The following is a 17,870-nucleotide window of genomic DNA, read 5'->3' as shown; positions in this document are numbered from 1 at the left end:
AAAAGGGAAGAAAAGGGCTTCCCTGGTGGCGCAGTGGTTGAGAGTCCGCCTGCCGATGCAGGGGACACGGGTTCGTGCCCCGGTCCAGGAGGATCCCACATGCCGCAGAGCGGCTGGGCCCGTGAGCCACGGCCGCTGAGCCTGCACGTCCGGAGCCTGTGCTCCGCAACGGGAGAGGCCACAGCAGTGAGAGGCCCGCGTACCGCAAAAAAAAAAAAAAAAAAAAAGGGGGGAAGAAAAACGTCACATGACACTGAGAAGTCCTTGTGCTACCTGAGCGTAAAGGAGCACAGGTACTCGCTCTCCTTCTGGCTGCTGGCTCTTTCACAGTTACTGTTGAAACTTCTTGTGGAAGAAGCGAGAAAGTCACAGTCTGCTGGTCCTCAACCCCAGTTTCTTTCTAAGCACTCAGCAAGCCCGGGGAGGAGGGAGCCCAGAGCCGCTGCTGGTCGGGGCCCACCCGCTCCCTGACCTCCGGTGGCTCCGTTCGGTTACTGCCTTGGCCGATCCACTCCCATCCTCTGTCTTGCGGGCCATCTTGTCCCATGCGTCCTGCATGCTGCTTCCCGGCCGTCCTGTGGACACTTCCACCGCTGCAGCGGCTGCCCGGATCCACCATTGTCTGCTCACGGGTCTTCGGCGTCTCACAACTGGCTGTTTTGCTTTACAGAAGTGCCTCATTCGGCAAGATCTACCTAAGATTCTCCCTCTCTGTCCTCCACCCACGGGGAGTGGAATTTTCCCGACAGAGTTCTGGAACAACCTTCTCAGTGAGTCTTCAGTCCCCAATCTCACCCCCCTTTCAACTCCTTGCAAAACAAAAATCCTCGGAGGAGACAGATTTCCTGGCGTCTGTCCCTTGGTTAAATCCCTACACGGCTGCCGTCGCGCACAGCATGGCGGGGCTCAGGACGTCACGCGCCGATCTGCCCCGGGAACGGAGCCAAGCGCAGCTGCCCTCACGGTCACGGCCTCGGCCTCGCCAGCGCTGCCCAGACGGGCCCCATGAGCACTCACGGCAACAGAGGCTGAAACCCCGGGAACCGAGGAGGGGCCCGCACGCTCCTGCGTGCGAGGGACCAGGTACCCTCTGACCACACCTGCGCCAACCCCACGTCCCCACGCTCGGACTCACCCTGTTTCCGGGCAAAGGTCCTCCGGGAACCGCCTTCTCATGTCCTGACACACAGCACTCCTCCTCTGAGATGTCGTGCGTTTCTGCCACCTGCTGAAGTCCTCCTCTACCCGGACAGGGCAGCTTTACGGGCCTGTGACCCTCGCGGGGTCTCAGGCTCAGAGGGCTCCGCACCTGGTATGATGCTCTAGCTGCTGGCATCTCGGAGTCCAGGCTAACTGACATTGGACACGGGGCCCTGCAGACACCGTAGCCAGTCCTGACCCCAGACCTGCCCCCAGGGGCCAGGTAGCTGGTGTTGCCCTCACCTGTTCTGACACCGCACCCGGCCTGTGAGTTCTTCTTGGGCTTTGGGTTTTTTGTACAGGACCTGTACTTCTTAAATGCATGACATGTTTGTGCTGGATGATGGGTGATGTGAACAATAATTTATCTCTGGGATGCTGGCCATTGTCTCCCACCTTCTCAGAGGCTTGGTTTTCTGTGTGCAAACAGGAACTTCGGGCAACAGGGTGTCTGAGTCTCCTGCCACCTTGAAATCACGCGGATCTGAAGGTCTCTGCAGGGAAGCAGGGCCGGGACCGGCAGTAGGTGTTCAAGAACCGGTCTGCCTGCCAGCTTGGGCCTGTCGCCTCTGTGCCCTGCATTCGTGTCTTTCTATATGATGACGGGAATTTGTCTCATCAGGAAAAAAATGCATCAACTCAGAAAATGCTCTGCTACTAGGTCACCTTTAGTATCTTATGCATTGCATTCTTTCATTCTATTTTTCTCTTCAACGTTGGGGGTAGGGTTGGAAGGAAAATTTTTTCTTCTTCTCCTGTCCTTCTGTCTGTCTGTCCTGAGTCAGGAACACTGCACATTGCAGAAAATCGAGAGCAAGGAAGAACAGGTCTTACTTTAAACAGCTCCAGTAATTAAACCGAAACTACCTGTGAAATCGGGGCTCCGAGGAACAAAGCTGTGAGGGCAGCACCTGCAGAATCCACAACAAACCGCCTGCTCCTCAACGTCAGGTTGCTTTCAGAGCTGCGTCCGTGTTTCTAAAGCTCAACGCTTTCTTAAAAGGCATGAAATAAACCCCGTGAAGAAGGCTATACGTAGCTGGGAAGGAAGAAAGGCGGCGCCCCCCCACCCCAGATCCAAGTGACGGCAGCTTCATTACGTGCATTTAACACTTACGCTTCCCCGTCTGCTTTCCCTGACCTGGCGGGAAGGCGGGGAGTTTTATTCCTGCCGCGCTGGGCACGCACAGCCCGCCTGGCTCGGCATCTCTGGGTGAGGTGCTCAGCGCTGCCCCATCAGAACGCCAAGCTGGCACTGCAGCCCCGCTGTCCCCGCTGCAACTGTGCCAACCACGAGAACATTCACGCCCCTGGACCTCAGACCTCACACCCTGCTCAGCCCACCGCAGAGCGAGCGCAGCCTCGTGGCCCCACGTCGCTGGCCCTACAGACAGGGCACATTCAGGGAGTTTCCCTGTAGCAGCTGCCCTCACCCCAACCAAAGAGGCTGCAGACACATTGCGGTTTCAAGCCTGCAGAGCTGCACCGGTACCCCAACTGTGGTTTCCCTGCCCGGCGGAACTACTGGATAAATTATGTTTTTTAAATAACAGAGTAGATTTTGCTTCTCTCTCTATAAACACATTTACTCATTTTGGTACTAAAAATGCACAGAAAGGAGGCTTTTATTTAAATCCAAATATGTTACTTCTGAGTCTTCAAGATTTACAGCATATACATCCTGTGGAGCATGTGGAAATAACCCTTTAATTAAGGTCATAACGTAATGTTAGTCTGGAATCGCCTTGGTGGCAGCTACAGAAACCATCATTCCGGCTTTCGGTATGAATTTACGGCAAAATTAACGTATTGGTTTTGGAGAGATGTTCTAAAGAAAGATTGTTACGTTATTATTCCTTCTCTGTGAAAAGAAACAAATACAGACTAACAGAATGCTATTTCTGGCTCTTGTATATTTACTCTAATAATAATTGATTCTAGTCATAAATAGCAACCACTACTGGGGCGCTCTTTGCTATAGCAATATTACCTCTCATTTTGATGAGGAAGTTGGTTGATCGCCAGCTTATGGATCAGAGCCTGAGGCCCAGGTAAGCGGCTCACCTGCGACCACCGTGCAGTGCAGGGTTGAGTTAGGATCTGGACTCTGACCCTCACTACGTCACCGATAAGGTGCGACACTGCTGGTGTACAAGGCAGTGGAATACAGCCCAGCAGTGGTTACAGCATCTATAAAGTCCCCTGCACAGGGGCCGTGGTTAATGACCCCTCCACGCCCCACTGAGGGCTGCTTATTACTCTGAGGCATGTGAAGTAAAAAGGAGCAGGTGGAGAGAAGTAGAAACAAGAAGTTACCATAAAAACACTGGGCAGGGACTTCCCTGGCGGTCCAGTGGTTAGGACTCTGCACTCTCACTGCCAAGGCCCTGGGTTCAATCCCTGGTCAGGGAACTAAGATCCCACAAGCCGTGCAGTGTGGTGGGGGAAAAAAAAACAAACCACGAGCAAAAGCAATTTCACAGGTTTGTCTCCTGCTTCCTATTCTGGACATCAGCCCCATCTCCTCTACAGCTGGCCGGCTGACCGGCTGACCCCGTCGCTTGAGGAGGCTCCGTCCTGCGGGCCCCTGGGGAGGTCACGTCGGAAACAACACAGATGGAAGAACAGTTTGCGGTCTGACAGCAAGAGCGCCAGCCTGGAGTCCACGCAGGACCGAGCTCCTGGCCGCAGCACCTCGGCTCCTGGGCGTGGACCTGCTCCCCAAGCCGCCCACAGGGATTCGGGGCAGCATCTGAAGAGGCCCCGGATCCACAGAGAGACGGGCCCACCCCCTGCAACCCTCACCTGAACACACTTCTCTTCCCACTACCTTCCTTGTGAGGGTCGCGAGATTTTCACTTGTAGTTCACTGGCTGCAAAAGCACCCGTGTTATAGGAGTTTCCTCAGGGCAGAGCGGAGCGATTTCCTACCTGATGAACAGGTAGGAAATAAGTAGGTCTGTCTCGTCTTTAACAACAGAAGGAGTAATATGGCTAAACATACTACACGTGTATCGCATGTGTTAGTAATGTGGCTAAAACATTCAAGAGGTCCAATGAGAAGTGAAACTCATCTTCTCCATGTGTACATACACATATACACGTGTATGGCTACATGTTTACGTACACCCACGTGTGAGTACACTATCTGTGTGTGTGTATTGTGAGTACGTCGCCTACTTGTAGTTCTTCTTCTGTGAGCTGCCTTTTCATGTCCTTTGAACGTTTTCTATTAGCTTGGTTTCTTCTTTTTAATTTAGCAAGAATTCTCTTTATATAAGAACATTAACACTTGGTAGCAGATGCAGCAAATATTTTATCAATTTTCATTTACGAGAGTTTCGATACAAACAACACGTAGTAGATGTTAAAAAAAAAAGGTTCTAAAACTTTACCAAATTTATCATATTCTTTACCATGGCAATTTCTAGGTATAGGACGTATCTGGAAAGTTCCCTCCATTGCAAAGTAACGGAACCATCCTACTGTTTGTACCTTGTAAGTCTGTGGCTTTGTTTGTATTCTAACACCCCTCGCTCCGGAATGCCTATGACGGTGAAGAGCTGGGGCCTGAGACGCAGTTCTGGTTTCTTCCAATGACTACGATCTCTACTGAATAATCCATTTATCACACTGACTTGAAACGCCTCTTCAATCAAACACTAATTTTCCACAGGTCCTTGAAGACTTACTAGTATGTTCATACTGAATACACCTTTTTAAAGTAACGTTTGTATTAACAGCAGGTAAATAACGGACAATCAGTCCACGGATGTGGCTAGACAAGGGCTGTGGGACTTTTGAGTTAATCCTTCCTTCTAAGCCACACTAGGAGGGGTTTTCTTTCAGCACAGAGCCGCAGGCAGGACTCTGCCTGAGCCTTCTACCCACGAGAGGCGATCCTCGACATCAGCCTGGGAAGTTAGTCGGACTGGTTCTGAAGTGCGTCTTCCCGCACTGTGTAGCCACGTAAAATGACTTACCTCCACGGCGTGAGTCTCCACGCTGATTACAGACACTTGACCTCCAGACGCCGCCCACAGTGTGTCTTCCATCATTAGCAGACTTCGAACTGGGAGGACGCCTAATTTTATCACTGTTTGAGGTTCGGAATTCCAAGATCCATCTTAAAAGAAGATATTTCTTTCAATTTCATTCAAATTCAGTTTCTCAAACAGACATTGCTCCAAAGAAGACATACAGATGGCCAACAGGTACATGAAAAGGTGCTCAACATCGCTCATCATCAGGGAAATGCAAATCAAAACCACAATGAGATATCACCTCGCACCTGTCAGAATGGCCATCCTCAAAAACACAAGAAAATACAAGTATTGGTGAGGATGTGGGGAAATGACAACCCTTGTGCACTCTTGGTGGGAATGTAATAAATTGGTGCAGCCACTGTGGAAAACAGCATAGGGGTTCCTCAAAAAACTAAAAATAGAACTGCCGTATGATCCAGCAATTCTAGTCCTTGGTATATAACCAAACAAAACGAAAAGACTAATTTGAAATGATACTTGCACACCACTGTTCAATGCAGCTCTATTTACAGCAGCCAAGACCTGGAAGCAACCTAAGTATCTATTAACAGAGGAATGGATAAAGAAGATGTGCTACATATATACAACGGAATATGACTCAGCCATAAAAAAGAATGAAATCTTGCCATTCGTGACAACACGATGGAACCTGAGGGCATTATGCTAACTGAAATGAGTCAGACAGAGAAAGACAAATACCGTATGATCTCACTTCATGTGGGATCTAAGAAAGCCAAACTCACAGAAACAGAGAGTAGAAGGGTGGTTGACAGGGGCTGTGGGTGGGAAAATGGGAGATGTTGGCAAAGGGTTCAAACTTCAGTCATGAGATCAATCAGCTCTGAGGATCTAGTGCACAGCATATGATTACAGTTAACGACACTGTATGATACACTTAAAAGTTGTTAAGAGACTAGATCTAAAATGTCCTCACCACAAAACAGCAACAGTAAGTATGTGATGTGATGGAGGTGTGAGCTGCCAGACGGCGGTGATCATTTTGCAATATGTATCAAATCAAGACACTGTACACCTTAAACCTACACAATGTTGTATGTCAGTTATAGCTCAATAAAGCTGGGAAAAAAAGGTTCAAATACCCCCCTCCCCAATTAAATAAATCCAAATAATGCCTAAATAAATTCATAACACTGGAAGAAATGGACATAGACACTCCAAATCAAGTTGGGAGGCTTGCTGGACCAGACATATAGTAATTTCAAAATTTCAACTAGTTAATAATTCCCATGAAATTTAACCTCTACCGGAGCAGTGGAAAAAACAACTTGAATGAGCAAAGCTGTGCTACCAAAGCCGGACAAAGGTCGCAGAGAAGAGAAGCAGAGAATCCCACGATAAACACTCACATGATTCTAAATAAATGTGTATTTAAACAAAAATCACATCCAGCAGGAGAGAAGCAACGCGTCCTCGGCCGAGTAATCATGCCCCGAGGAGCCCCTGATCCCGACACCCACACCCCGCCCCCCGAATCCGCCTTTAGAAGGAACTGCGTCTGCCCGTCCAGCCCCTCGCGTCCCAGGGACCTGCAGCGGCTCCAGCCTCAGGACCCCTGGGATGGACGCTTATCCTCCAGGGCTCACCTGACTGCCGTCCTCCAAAGAGCCTGGACCCCAATGCCTGCAGGCGCTCCTCCCAGGGCTCCTGAGCCCCCCAGTCTCCCCCCAAAGCTGGCCTAAGCCCTAGTTTTATGGTCTGTTTATGGTACAACCCCTCAGGGTATGAGAAGTAGGACTCGCTGGAAAATCTGTGGCCACAGGGGATCAGCCCAGGGTCTCCTGAAGCAAGCTGACAATCAGATTCTCCCTGTGGTGATGATGACACCGGGCCCCCAGCCTGGGGGTGGGGGGTGTCCCAGGCACCAGGCTGGTGACAGCCACACCACACCAAAGGGACATGCACCTCACTCCATCCCAAAAGAGAAGCCCCGAGGGCCTTGAGCAAGGGCAGGATGAAGGCCTGAACTGAACTCATCACTTTGAGGAGCACAGAGAAGCCAGCAGGACTGACGTCGCAACGACTTCCGCTGCTCTTGGCGGGCGGCCGTCTATCTCACACCCTCCTTTAAGGACCGAGCGAGTCACAGGTGCCTCAGGACGAGGGGTGATAAAAGCTGATGAGCCTCGCGTTCTGTTCTGCGAGGCTCGGTGCAGAGTGAAACTCCCTCAGCCCACCCCAGGCACGGCAGTGACCCCTGCCACCCTGCAGATGAGCCTGTGTCACGCTCACCATCTGCTCTGGCGTAGACGGCCACAGCCCCGTTGACCAGGCCGGCGTACAGGCTCTGGGGCGTGCAGGCCAAGCTCATGACCGTGGATTTCTCGGGAGCGAAGAAGTGCTGGAGCCGCACCTTCTTGGAGCCTTGGCTGCTCTTATAAATGGAAATGCTGGAAGAGAGAAATGTCAGCTCATGGGTACGTTTGCTCACAAGGAAAAGTGCACGCCGGCGAGCAGGAGAACCACGTCCAACCCTCCTGTCCATCCCCCGCATCCTGCCACTCCTTCCAGAAACATCCCACTTGGCCGTATTGTAAAGACTGCTACCACTTTGATCTCTCTTTTTTCTTTTAAAAGAGAAGTTCTGCGTTATTAAACAAACAAACACCTTAGTTCTTCCTATAGATCTAGGAACGTCACATCAGGAGAATCATCGTAACTCTCCTTTACACTCTGACCACGTTCCGTGTGAGAATAACACAGAACCAGGCTCTGTTTCATTCCAAAGTGTAAGAGTGACGTGCACTTTAAAGCATGAACAAGAATGAAGCGTGTCCACGGCAAAGGGCAGGAAGGACTATAACTTGCCCCGCAAGGAGTTGCTGCCCCCCGGGGTTTCCTAGGGTGACTTCCTCACTCACTGGCTCCTTCAAAGTCCTGGACCCAACAGTCTCCACCCGCGTCCCAACAGAGGGGGGTCAGGGAGGGGCCGGCGGACTCCGCCGCCTCGCGGCTGGTAAAGCCCAGGGGCCCGTGTGCGACGCTCACCTCCCCTCCTCCGTCCCCAGGCAGACGGTGGGGACGCCCAGCACTCGGCCCGCCGTGCTCTCGGGCTCTCGGGGCCTGTGCTCTGCGGGCACGTACACCATGCACAGGACGCGGGACTCCACGTTGAAGCACTCGATGACCTTGGGGCAGTTTTGAAAGGAGACGATGGCTATCTGACCCATCTGACTGGTGCAGCTTCCGATCTGGGGGGTTCGGGAGGGAAGAAGTGGGCTGGAAGGGGCGCCACAGCACGTGCACGGCTGACACCCCACGGCCACGGCAAGATCCGGCTCCCACGTGGGAACCAGCTGGCCGACGGGGACCAAAAAACCTTTAGACAGTCTGTGCACAGAGCCCCGCTCCCTCTGCAACATGTTTAATTAGGTCATCTTTTTCTTTCGATTTTAATAACAAGAACACAGTTTTGTTTTTGTAAAAGTCACATTTATATCCTTTAAAAACCACACACCTAGCACCACAGGATGGTAAAGGCCTATCGGTGCACAATTCAAAGTCTGAAAAAGCAGGCTGGTATGAATTTTAAACCAGGCCTTGCCTGAAAAAACAAGGACTTAAAAAGAGACAAAAGGGGGTGAGAATAGATCTCAAAGTGGGTCCCCAGCATTTAACACATCAGGGAGTGTTGCTGTTTTTCTAGAACTTGTACTACTGCTGCCATGATATTTATGAGCTCCCTGTTTGCTGGATCACTTAGGAACACTCAGCAAGGTTCGTTTCCCAACTTAAACCTAAATTTCATTGTCTTTTCAGTGGGAAGGAGCCGGATCCTGTTAACAGGAAGAGCTCTACATGAGAACGCTCGCCTGGTTCCGGGTGGTGTGCATTCTTCACAAATTCCTCTTCTTTTCCATCAATATTGAGGATGTCGTGACCCTCTCCTTATTCTAACGGATTTTCCCCTTCTGATCAATAAGCCTCCTGCCTTTCCTGGGACAATGTCAAACTGCCAAGCCCGCTGGGGCCGACAGGAAGCAGGGGTCTGACCAGGTGCAGGTCCTGAGATGGAAAAAACCTCCTCTAAAATTCAAAAACCTTGAGGGAATTCAGCCCATCCCTTCGTTCTGGGCTGAGTGCAGAGAGTTATCAGCTCATCAGGCTGTTTTCTTTCCAAAACTCAACCAGGGACTCCAAGCAGGCCAGCGCTCTGGCTGTGAGACGGGGCGGGGTGTGTGGGGAGTTACCTGGGGTCAGGACACCCGGGAGAGAGCCAGGTGGGGCTGGAAAAAGGACAGAGGGCCCATCGTGGAGGAGGTCTGGCAGCTCCCCGCAAGGGGGGCACCAGGAGACCTGAAAACGCACCACACGCGCAATGCCTCTGGTTTGCACGAGCCAGCAATGTCTACTGCAAACGCAGGACCGTTCAAAGGCAGCGCTTCATTTGGAAGAAACTAATTTTAACTGCTAAGTTCCCAGAGTAAACAGCCAGCATGGTCTTGGAAGAGAAAAAACTCCATGCCGTTTAACCGCTCAAATTGAAAAAATATTTCAGTGATTCTATTAGTTAATGGACATTGGACTGAATTTAATCTGGTTACGTTTTACAGGAAAAAGAAAAGAGAGAAATGTTTTAATGCCTTAGAATTCGACACCTTTTCCAAAAGTGATCAGCCCCCTTTCCTGTTTGTGACCCCCATGTTTATAAACACAATTTGGGACACACCAGCCACTAACAACGAGCTATTGGACCACTCAAATCTGTCATTTCTCATCTCATTAGCTGTGGATATGGATTCTTCGTGAACTTGCATTAAAAACAAACAAAAGGGGCTTCCCTGGTGGCGCAGTGGTTGGGAGTCTGCCTGCCGATGCAGAGGATGCGGGTTCGTGCCCCGCTCCGGGAAGATCCCACATGCCGCAGAGCGGCTGGGCCCGTGAGCCACGGCCGCTGGGCCTGCGCGTCCGGAGCCTGTGCTCCGCAGCGGGAGAGGCCACGACAGTGAGAGGCCCGCGTACCACAAAAAGAAACAAACAAAAACAAACAAACAAAAAGCAAACAAAAGCATCTTACCCACAGGAAACCATGAGCCGTGGAAAACGAGTCTGGCTGATTCTCATTATTTAGGTAAGGCTCAGGATTATAAACGGCACATTCAATCTAAAGGGGAGAAAACAACCAAAGGCCTGAATTTAAAATGGGCCTCCAAGGAGGCAGAAGGCACGTCTTACACGATGACAGCATCCTGACATAAACCACAGCAACTCCAAAGGCTAAGAGAGGGAAAGATCGATGTATGAGTCTCAGAAATTTGCTTTTTAGAAGCAACACGTAAGTGTGCCCCGGGCAGCTGCAGCTCTGGGTTAAGGCCACACCGACAGGGCCCTTGCCTCTCCCGGGGAGCAGGCTCTGCCAGCGGGAATGGTCCCCATCAGCTGAGGGAGCTCCAGGGAAGCCCAGGTTCCAGGACTGAGCATCGGCCAGAGACCAAAGTGAGAAAGAAAAATGTGTTTCTTAGAGAAAAACACACCCACACGTCTCTGCAGTCTGTGTGGACACCGGCCGCAGTGCTTGAGTCCACTGCACAGGGACACTGACAAAACGCCACCCACCGACGGGGTCTGCTTCAGCCAAGAGTGGGCAACATGCTTCGGGCCACCGGAAGTTCTCCAATTATGACCACGTGGAAGCCGAGCCGCCCAGCGAGGGGCACGGAGCTGCCGGACCTGAGCCGCGGGGCCTGATCGCGGGGCCTCAAAGGAAGGCCCAGCACCGGCTCTGATGAGCAGCCTCTGGCTTCAGACCAGCACCCTCCTAAATGACTTCTACACAAATGGACCCTGGAGGGGCCACGCCCGAGGCTGCCCCGGTGCCCCTTCCTGGTAACCGCCCGCCGCCCGTCACCTTGAACTCCTGCTGCTTGGCCACCGTCACGGGCATGTGTCCCACGAGGAGGGGGTGCCTCTCTTTCTTGATCTGATTCCCATCGTCCTCCACGTAGAACCAGCCCAGGTGGTTCTCTTCCTCTGTGCCCGCGTCGGGGGAAGGGAACAGAGGTGGGCGACGAGCACAGGCCCGGGGGCAGGGGGAGAGTCTGGCCCCTACTTTGGGTAAGGCTGGAGAACTGAGGGTTTTCCTTCTGGAAAACAGCACAGCCTCTTCTCACGGGGGAGGCTGCAGACTTGCGGCTTTATGAGGTAAGCGCTCTGGCCCGAGTCTAATGGACGCCCACCGCCCCGTTCCCGCCTTGTGGACCAGCCATCGGCTGGGGGCGGGGGCACGGCGAACCATCAAAGCGCAAACCACCCGGGTCTGGTCTGTTTTCCTCTGTCCCTTTTTCAAACTAACTGATATGTTTAGATTCAAGCACCAGGGACAGTGAGAAGTTCTCTAACGTGGCACAAAACCATGGGCTAAAAAAGTACGACGAAGTGAAGAAATGTTTTACTACAAAGCAAGTCGTCCATCTCAGCTTTGAAAACGTGACACATCTGAAGATAAACGGGAGCTTATCCTCAGAGCCTATCCATGTCCCTGTTCACGGAGTCACCCTGAACCTGGCTTGATACACCACTGAGTCATTCAGGGAGGGAGGGAGCCCTGTGCCGAGGATCATAGGCCATCCCGGATGGCCCTCCTGCCACCAGCCTCAGATCACAGGGCCTGTTTCTCTTCCGTATTTTATTTTCGGTTAACATTTCGGATTGTTTTGCACCTGAATGAGAGTTTTACACACACATGGACGCAGGACATCCCCATGTTCTGAGTAACAGACCTGTGCGTGTGTAAATAACATCCATGTATCTTATCCCACCCACCCATCTATGTAAATGTTTGATACACAGATCAGAAGAAGGCAAGGCTAAAGGGACGTAGGGACAAGAAAATAATCAGAGTCACTCCCATCTCTGATAGAACCACAGGACTTATTTTTCGTGCTTAGAAGGTCTTCAGGGACAATTCGGTCCACTCCTGTGTCACCTGATAGTTTCCTTTGAGGTTTATTTCACAGGTGAGTGGTGAGGAAACAGGCTGAGATGAACCATCACTTTCTCATCCCGTGGGCCAGACCCAGGGCTGGGTCCTGCCTCACAGGCCACAGACTCAAAGGACTTTCACTTGGGTTGAACCAGCTCAACTAATATTAATGTTTTGTTATAATAAAAGTGAGTTTTTTTCCCTACAACCCTTAAATTATAATACAAACGTCTTAAAAATCACCACACTAGGGTTGATTTTCCCCACGTGGAGACATTCTTTCAGGTGAATGAACCTGTTGTAAAGTTTACTGCTCAGCCATGACCGTATCCTCTTGGGCGTGCATTTCATCACAGAATAGGAACGGACACTGTGTCTTGTTTGAACATGCCTCATTTAGCTGAGATCAGCCGGCTCTTACCTAGGGCGAGCTTGGCCATCTGCAGGTTGTTGATCCAGGACTCCTTGATGGCAGCGGTGAAGGTATTGAACACGGCAGTGAAGAAAGTCGGCCGGCCGGACCTGCCAGGGAGAAGAAAAGACAATGCACTCCACGCAATGGGCTCCATCGCGTGAAACCCAATCACAGGGCCTGCCCCTCAGGTACAATCCCCAAACCGCGAAGACATGCACGTCATGACAAAGGGCCCTGTTCTTAGCGCTGGCCCGGAGGCTCCCTTCCGACGTTTACTGACTTGTCCTGCTTCCCCGGGAGCTGTAACTGGATCCGACAGCAGTCGGCCGCTCTGATCTCCTCTTCCTTCTTCAGAATAAGTCTCTGTAAACCCGAGGTCCAGTCGTGGGCTACCGACTGGTTCAAGTTCTAGGAAGGAAATGCAGAAGCACACGTAAAGATGTTAATAAGACAGGACCATCCCGAGGGAGAGAAAAAAAGTGATGCCGAGACATGAAAAACCCAGGGAGACCAGTAACACTCATCTGATCAGGAATAAAGCACCCTTGGGAGGCGGGTCACGTGGTGCGGGGACATTCCTAAGAGAACTGACACTCAAGTCAGTCTCCGGATGAACAAAAGTTACACCAAAAGCGCTTCACCTTCTCCGAAATAGGAGAAAATACACGATCAGATCGATTCTTAAAGTAACATCAGTTCTCACTTTTGGCAGAACTGGGAGGTGGGATCACATGCTGACAACGACTTAGAAATTAAAAGAGAATTTTAAGCCAAGTGGCTTCGACTGTCACCTGATAGTTTCCTTTGAGGTTTCCAACCAGTTGAGTGATTTGACCGATGACATTTAAGTCGTGCAGCAAGTTTTGTAAATCTTGATACAGCTGCCCCGGCCCCATGTAAACTCTGTCTGCAAAACAAGACAACAAAAAGAGCACAAATCTCAAGCGTGTTCACGCCAGGGCTTGAGGAAGGAGACACAAGAAGGGAGTCTAGTTCATCCAGATTTTTCTAAAAGTGAACGTTTTCAAGTAAGTAGATGCTTTTCCCTTTCTGACCTTTCATTCTGACATAATTTTACACTTTACAGAAAAGCTGCAACAGCACAGAGTTCCCTGCACCAGGTCTTGGATGTTAACCTCGTAGAACCACAGAAGCATCGTCCAAAGCAGGAATTCACATTGCTGCAGCGACACCAACCAGCGCAGGCTCTACTCAGACCTCACTGGCTTCCCCACGGAGGCCAGTTTCCCAGGGACCCAAAGGCGGGTCCCACGACGCATGAAGCTGTCACACCTCCTTAAGTCTCCTCCAATCTGCTAGGTCAGTGCCTCAGGCCATCTCTCCCTCATGACCTTGACATTTTTGAAGGACGCTGGTGAATTAGTCCATCGGATGTGTCACAATTTGTATTTTTAAAGCACTGCTGATGTAATCACCATTAGTAAAAGGTCCCTGGTCTCTAGAAATGACCTTTAATCGCAACGAAAGTTTCAACAACCGCGCTCTTCCCAACGCCAGCGTGAGCACCCCAGTGAGCCTTCTCTAAACGCTTTTTGAAAAGGATGGAGAGGAGGCCTGCAGTGAGCTGGATGGGTGCACAGGCTCCCAGCGCCCGCGAGAACAGCACCCACCGCTGACTCGGGCTGATCATTTAGCCAAATGATCTAAGTCTGGGGGGACATTAAGCAAACGGTTAGCACACAAAGAGCTCTGAAGCTACTGGAGGGTTTTGGGGGGTGAAGTGGGTGGATGGTAAGGATGGTGACTTTCTTTTTTTATTTTTATTTTTTGCGGTACACGGGCCTCTCACTGTCGTGGCCTCTCCCGTTGCGGAGCACAGGCTCCGGACGCACAGGTCAGCGTCCATGGCTCACGGGTCCAGCCGCTCCGTGGCATGTGGGATCTTCCCGGACCGGGGCACGAACCCGTGTCCCCTGCATCAGCAGGCGGATTCTCAACCACTGCGCCACCAGGGAAGCCCTGGATGGTGACTTTCTACGCACCTCAGTGTAACTCCTGCCTGACCGGTGGAGTCATCTGGAAGCCCTGTGTGAGCAGCCATCCCAGGGGGACAGTGCAGAGATTTGGAGCTGATTTAGAACTCTGCCTTCTGTGTCTGTAACCAAGAGGATCGTAAATGAATAGGTACCTGGAAAGCCTCTTTCCTCTTTATCAGAGAGTAGGTAAAGTGCAAGGTTCACACAGAGACGGCAGAACAAGAAAGAAAAGGAAGGAAGGAAAGAAAGCGCGGATTCCTCTGCGCAGCTTCTGAACACAGGGACGCCCCGGAGGTGGGCGGATGGTCCTCGGTGTGACAACAAGAAGGGCCCGGGCAGCCCCAGGGCAGCCGCACTCGGACTCCTGGGTCACCAGGAGCCTCCTGCCGACCCGACACACTGGACTGATGCCGTCCACCGCCCGGCCCAGCCTGTCCAAGCAGAGGGCGGGTGGGGTGGGAGCCGGGGAGCACGAGGCCCAGCGTCCAGGGTGGTCTAGAGTCACGTGTCGGAGCAGAGAGGTCGGCAGGCGCCCGGGACAGGCTCTGGAGACAGGCTCTGGAGACAGGGAAGGACAGGAAATGGGAGGTCACAGGACCGGGCCTGGCTCCTCCTTAAAGCTGCGTTCACGAGGCCCCACCAGCCCCATCCTATCTCATCAAGGGTAAAACCAGCGCTGCCTGAGTCACCCCATCCCCAGAGGGAGGAGAGGCCTTTTGCTGGCGGGTTACAGAATCTCCCTTATCGGGACTAGACTTTCTCTGCCTTTACCCGACGTGAAAACATCTCAAAGTGCACACATGTGGTGAGTGTCAGAGATGCTTTATGGAAGGGCACGCTGGGGACACAAACACACAGACAGCAAGTAAGATGCTAATGAACCCAGAGGACGCGCACGGAACACCAGAGCATCCACTCAAGTCACACAAAACGGAACAAAGAGCTGTCGCTCTTTTCCCAAACGCTACTTTCAGTTCAGGAAAGAATCTCTTTTTCTGGCTAAATTCATATAAACAACAGATCTGCAAATCAAGATTTTTGTTGGGTGGATTTCCCACCATCTGGTCACAATGCCCAGCACCCTGGGTTTCTGGGAGCAGACGGCTTCTCACTGCGCCCGTCTCCATGGAAACCCCTGCAATTTGGCTTGAAAATTCAGGGTGTGAAAGCTAAGTGGAGTCCATGTGGCCAAGGAAACAGCAACACTGTCCAGAGACTCCCCGTGGTGCGGACTCAGGCCCCGGTGGGTGTGGACCGGCTACAGCTCTGAGGCCGAGGCCCCTGTGTCACACCAGCCACCTGGGTGGTGGGAGAGTCCGGGGCCGGGGGTCTCCAGGCAGGAGGCGTGGCGAGGAGGAGTAAGCGGGGTACGGAGACACTGCAGACGGAATCCAGCCCAGAGACAGTGGGCGGTCCTGGGGTGGCGAGGCGGATGCCGGGCGGGGGCTGAGTAAACACCCCACTGAACGAGAGAGGCAGACCTGCCCCACCCAGCAGTCAGCAGGCCTCGGGACAAGCTCTCCTTTCCAGAACTTTCCGTTCATTCAGAAAAGTTTGATATCTTACAGATCAAGGACTTTTTTTTTTTACCGAGGAGGAACGGACTGTTAAAAGTTACACACCTTCAGGGCACAGTCTGGCGACCGGATACGCACACGTCTGTGGGAGCCTCTCTCCCACCCTCCCGCCTGGACCGCGCGGTGGCCTCTGCCCGGCAGACCAGCCCCCACCGAGCACCCTGTCCCTCTCGGGCAGCTGCTTCCGCCTGGGGAACACACCTCTCTGCTTCCTCTGATGGCGAGGCTGGTGCCTACAAAGGAGCCCGGGTCTAACAGGGAACTTTCCCTCCTTTTCCTTCCAGAACGGCGTCGACCCAAAGTCGCATCTGCAGCTGAAAGAAAGCTTGACGCCCTGCAGAGCGAGCATCAGCTCCGGCCCTGGACCCTGGGTCCAGGGCCCCTCCGTCTGCCTCTTAGAAGGAGAAGAGCTGGCCTCACGTGCAAGGTTAACGCCGACCCCACGCAGGTTTCACTTCTGTTTGTGTCATGAAGAGCACCTCCTCCCTGCCCCTGAGCACTTGCTTCTTGTTTATTCTTCGCACTTTGTCTTCAGCTGGGTCCGCTTCTCCAGTCTTCGGTTTTATCTGCCGTTCTCCCACCCCGGCCTCTGCACTCGACTGTGGAGACCCTCCCTCCGTCCCCAGAGGGGCTCAGTCCTCCTCATCCCCTGCCTGGATGCTGCTCCCTGGAGTGTAAGGATGCTTAGGTCTCTTCCAGCTTTTTTTTTTTTTTTAAGATTTTTTTTTTTGGATGTGGACCACTTTTAAAGTCTTTATTGAATTTGTTACAATGTTGCTTCTGTTTTACGTTTTGGTTTTTTGGCCGAGGAGGCATGTGGGATCTTAGCTCCCGGACTGGGAATCGAACCCGTTCCCCCAGCATTGGAAGGCAAAGTCTCAACCACTGGACCACCAGGAAAGTCCCTCTTCCAGCTTACTTTTAATCATGGCAGTAGCCCCCTCCCTCGTTCCTGAGCTGCTGTACCCACTGCCCCGGCTTCCCCCTTCACAGCCAGATGGCAGGGATCCGGGCACCTGTGTTAGATTTCAGCCTACAGGGGGCACGCAGTAAATGCTGTAGGATGGGAAGTGACACTGGTCCAGGCAGGCTGTCAGGCTGGTCTTCCATTCTCTCTGCAAAGTTCCTGATGGCAAACAAGGGCCCTATTTCCAAACAGGGGTGCCTGGCTCCCTGGAACTGCCATCTGTTCCCCTGCAGGCTGCCGGCGGGGGGCGGGGGGTACAGGGCAGACCACCGCCGACACGCACGTCAGCGCCATGTCCACCACAGTTCTCCCCAGACTGCATCCCTGCCCCACGACAGGAAAGCTCCACAGCTGGACGCTGGTCCGCTCAGCGCCCCAGAGCCCAGGCCGGTCCTGTGCCCCTACAGTGTGTCTCACTCTGCGACAAAGAGGCCCAGCTACGCGCCTGGCTTTTACTACCCATTTTAAGGATGAAGTAACAAAGTGGAGAGCAATGGGCGTGGTTTTTACAAGACGGCACATGTCAGTATTTGCACAAGAAAAAGTGCTTCCCTTGAAACCAGATCTAGCTGCTTCTCACCTGTTGCACCTCTCCTTGGGAAGCATTTGCTGCTGGGTGGTGAAGGTTTCTCCTTCTTGTGTACGTGATTCTCTGAGGGTCTGGCAGCTCATCCCCCCAAGGCCCCTGCGGAGCCAGCACTGTGGGCACGGCCCCTCACACCCTCCAC

The 17,870-nt window shown here is 52.4% G+C and overlaps 1 protein-coding gene across 1 annotated transcript in view; it reads right to left on the bottom strand.

The window, feature by feature from the left end:
- ARHGEF10 (Rho guanine nucleotide exchange factor 10) overlaps nt 1-17,870 on the bottom strand; it is a gene marked incomplete at both ends in the record, with an annotated part of 86,352 nt that overhangs the window by 12,166 nt on the left and 56,316 nt on the right. The window contains 8 exon segments of the mRNA XM_079726662.1: nt 5,184-5,326; nt 7,497-7,654; nt 8,253-8,455; nt 10,282-10,368; nt 11,113-11,234; nt 12,608-12,708; nt 12,882-13,009; nt 13,393-13,508. Coding sequence (XP_079582788.1) covers nt 5,184-5,326; nt 7,497-7,654; nt 8,253-8,455; nt 10,282-10,368; nt 11,113-11,234; nt 12,608-12,708; nt 12,882-13,009; nt 13,393-13,508 — 1,058 coding nt within the window.

Source organism: Hyperoodon ampullatus, assembly GCF_949752795.1.
Source record: "Hyperoodon ampullatus genome assembly, chromosome: 20".
Classification (NCBI taxonomy): Eukaryota; Metazoa; Chordata; class Mammalia; order Artiodactyla; family Ziphiidae; genus Hyperoodon; species Hyperoodon ampullatus.
Note: the sequence above shows the minus strand (reverse complement) of the source record. Positions and strands in the feature narration are given on the sequence as shown.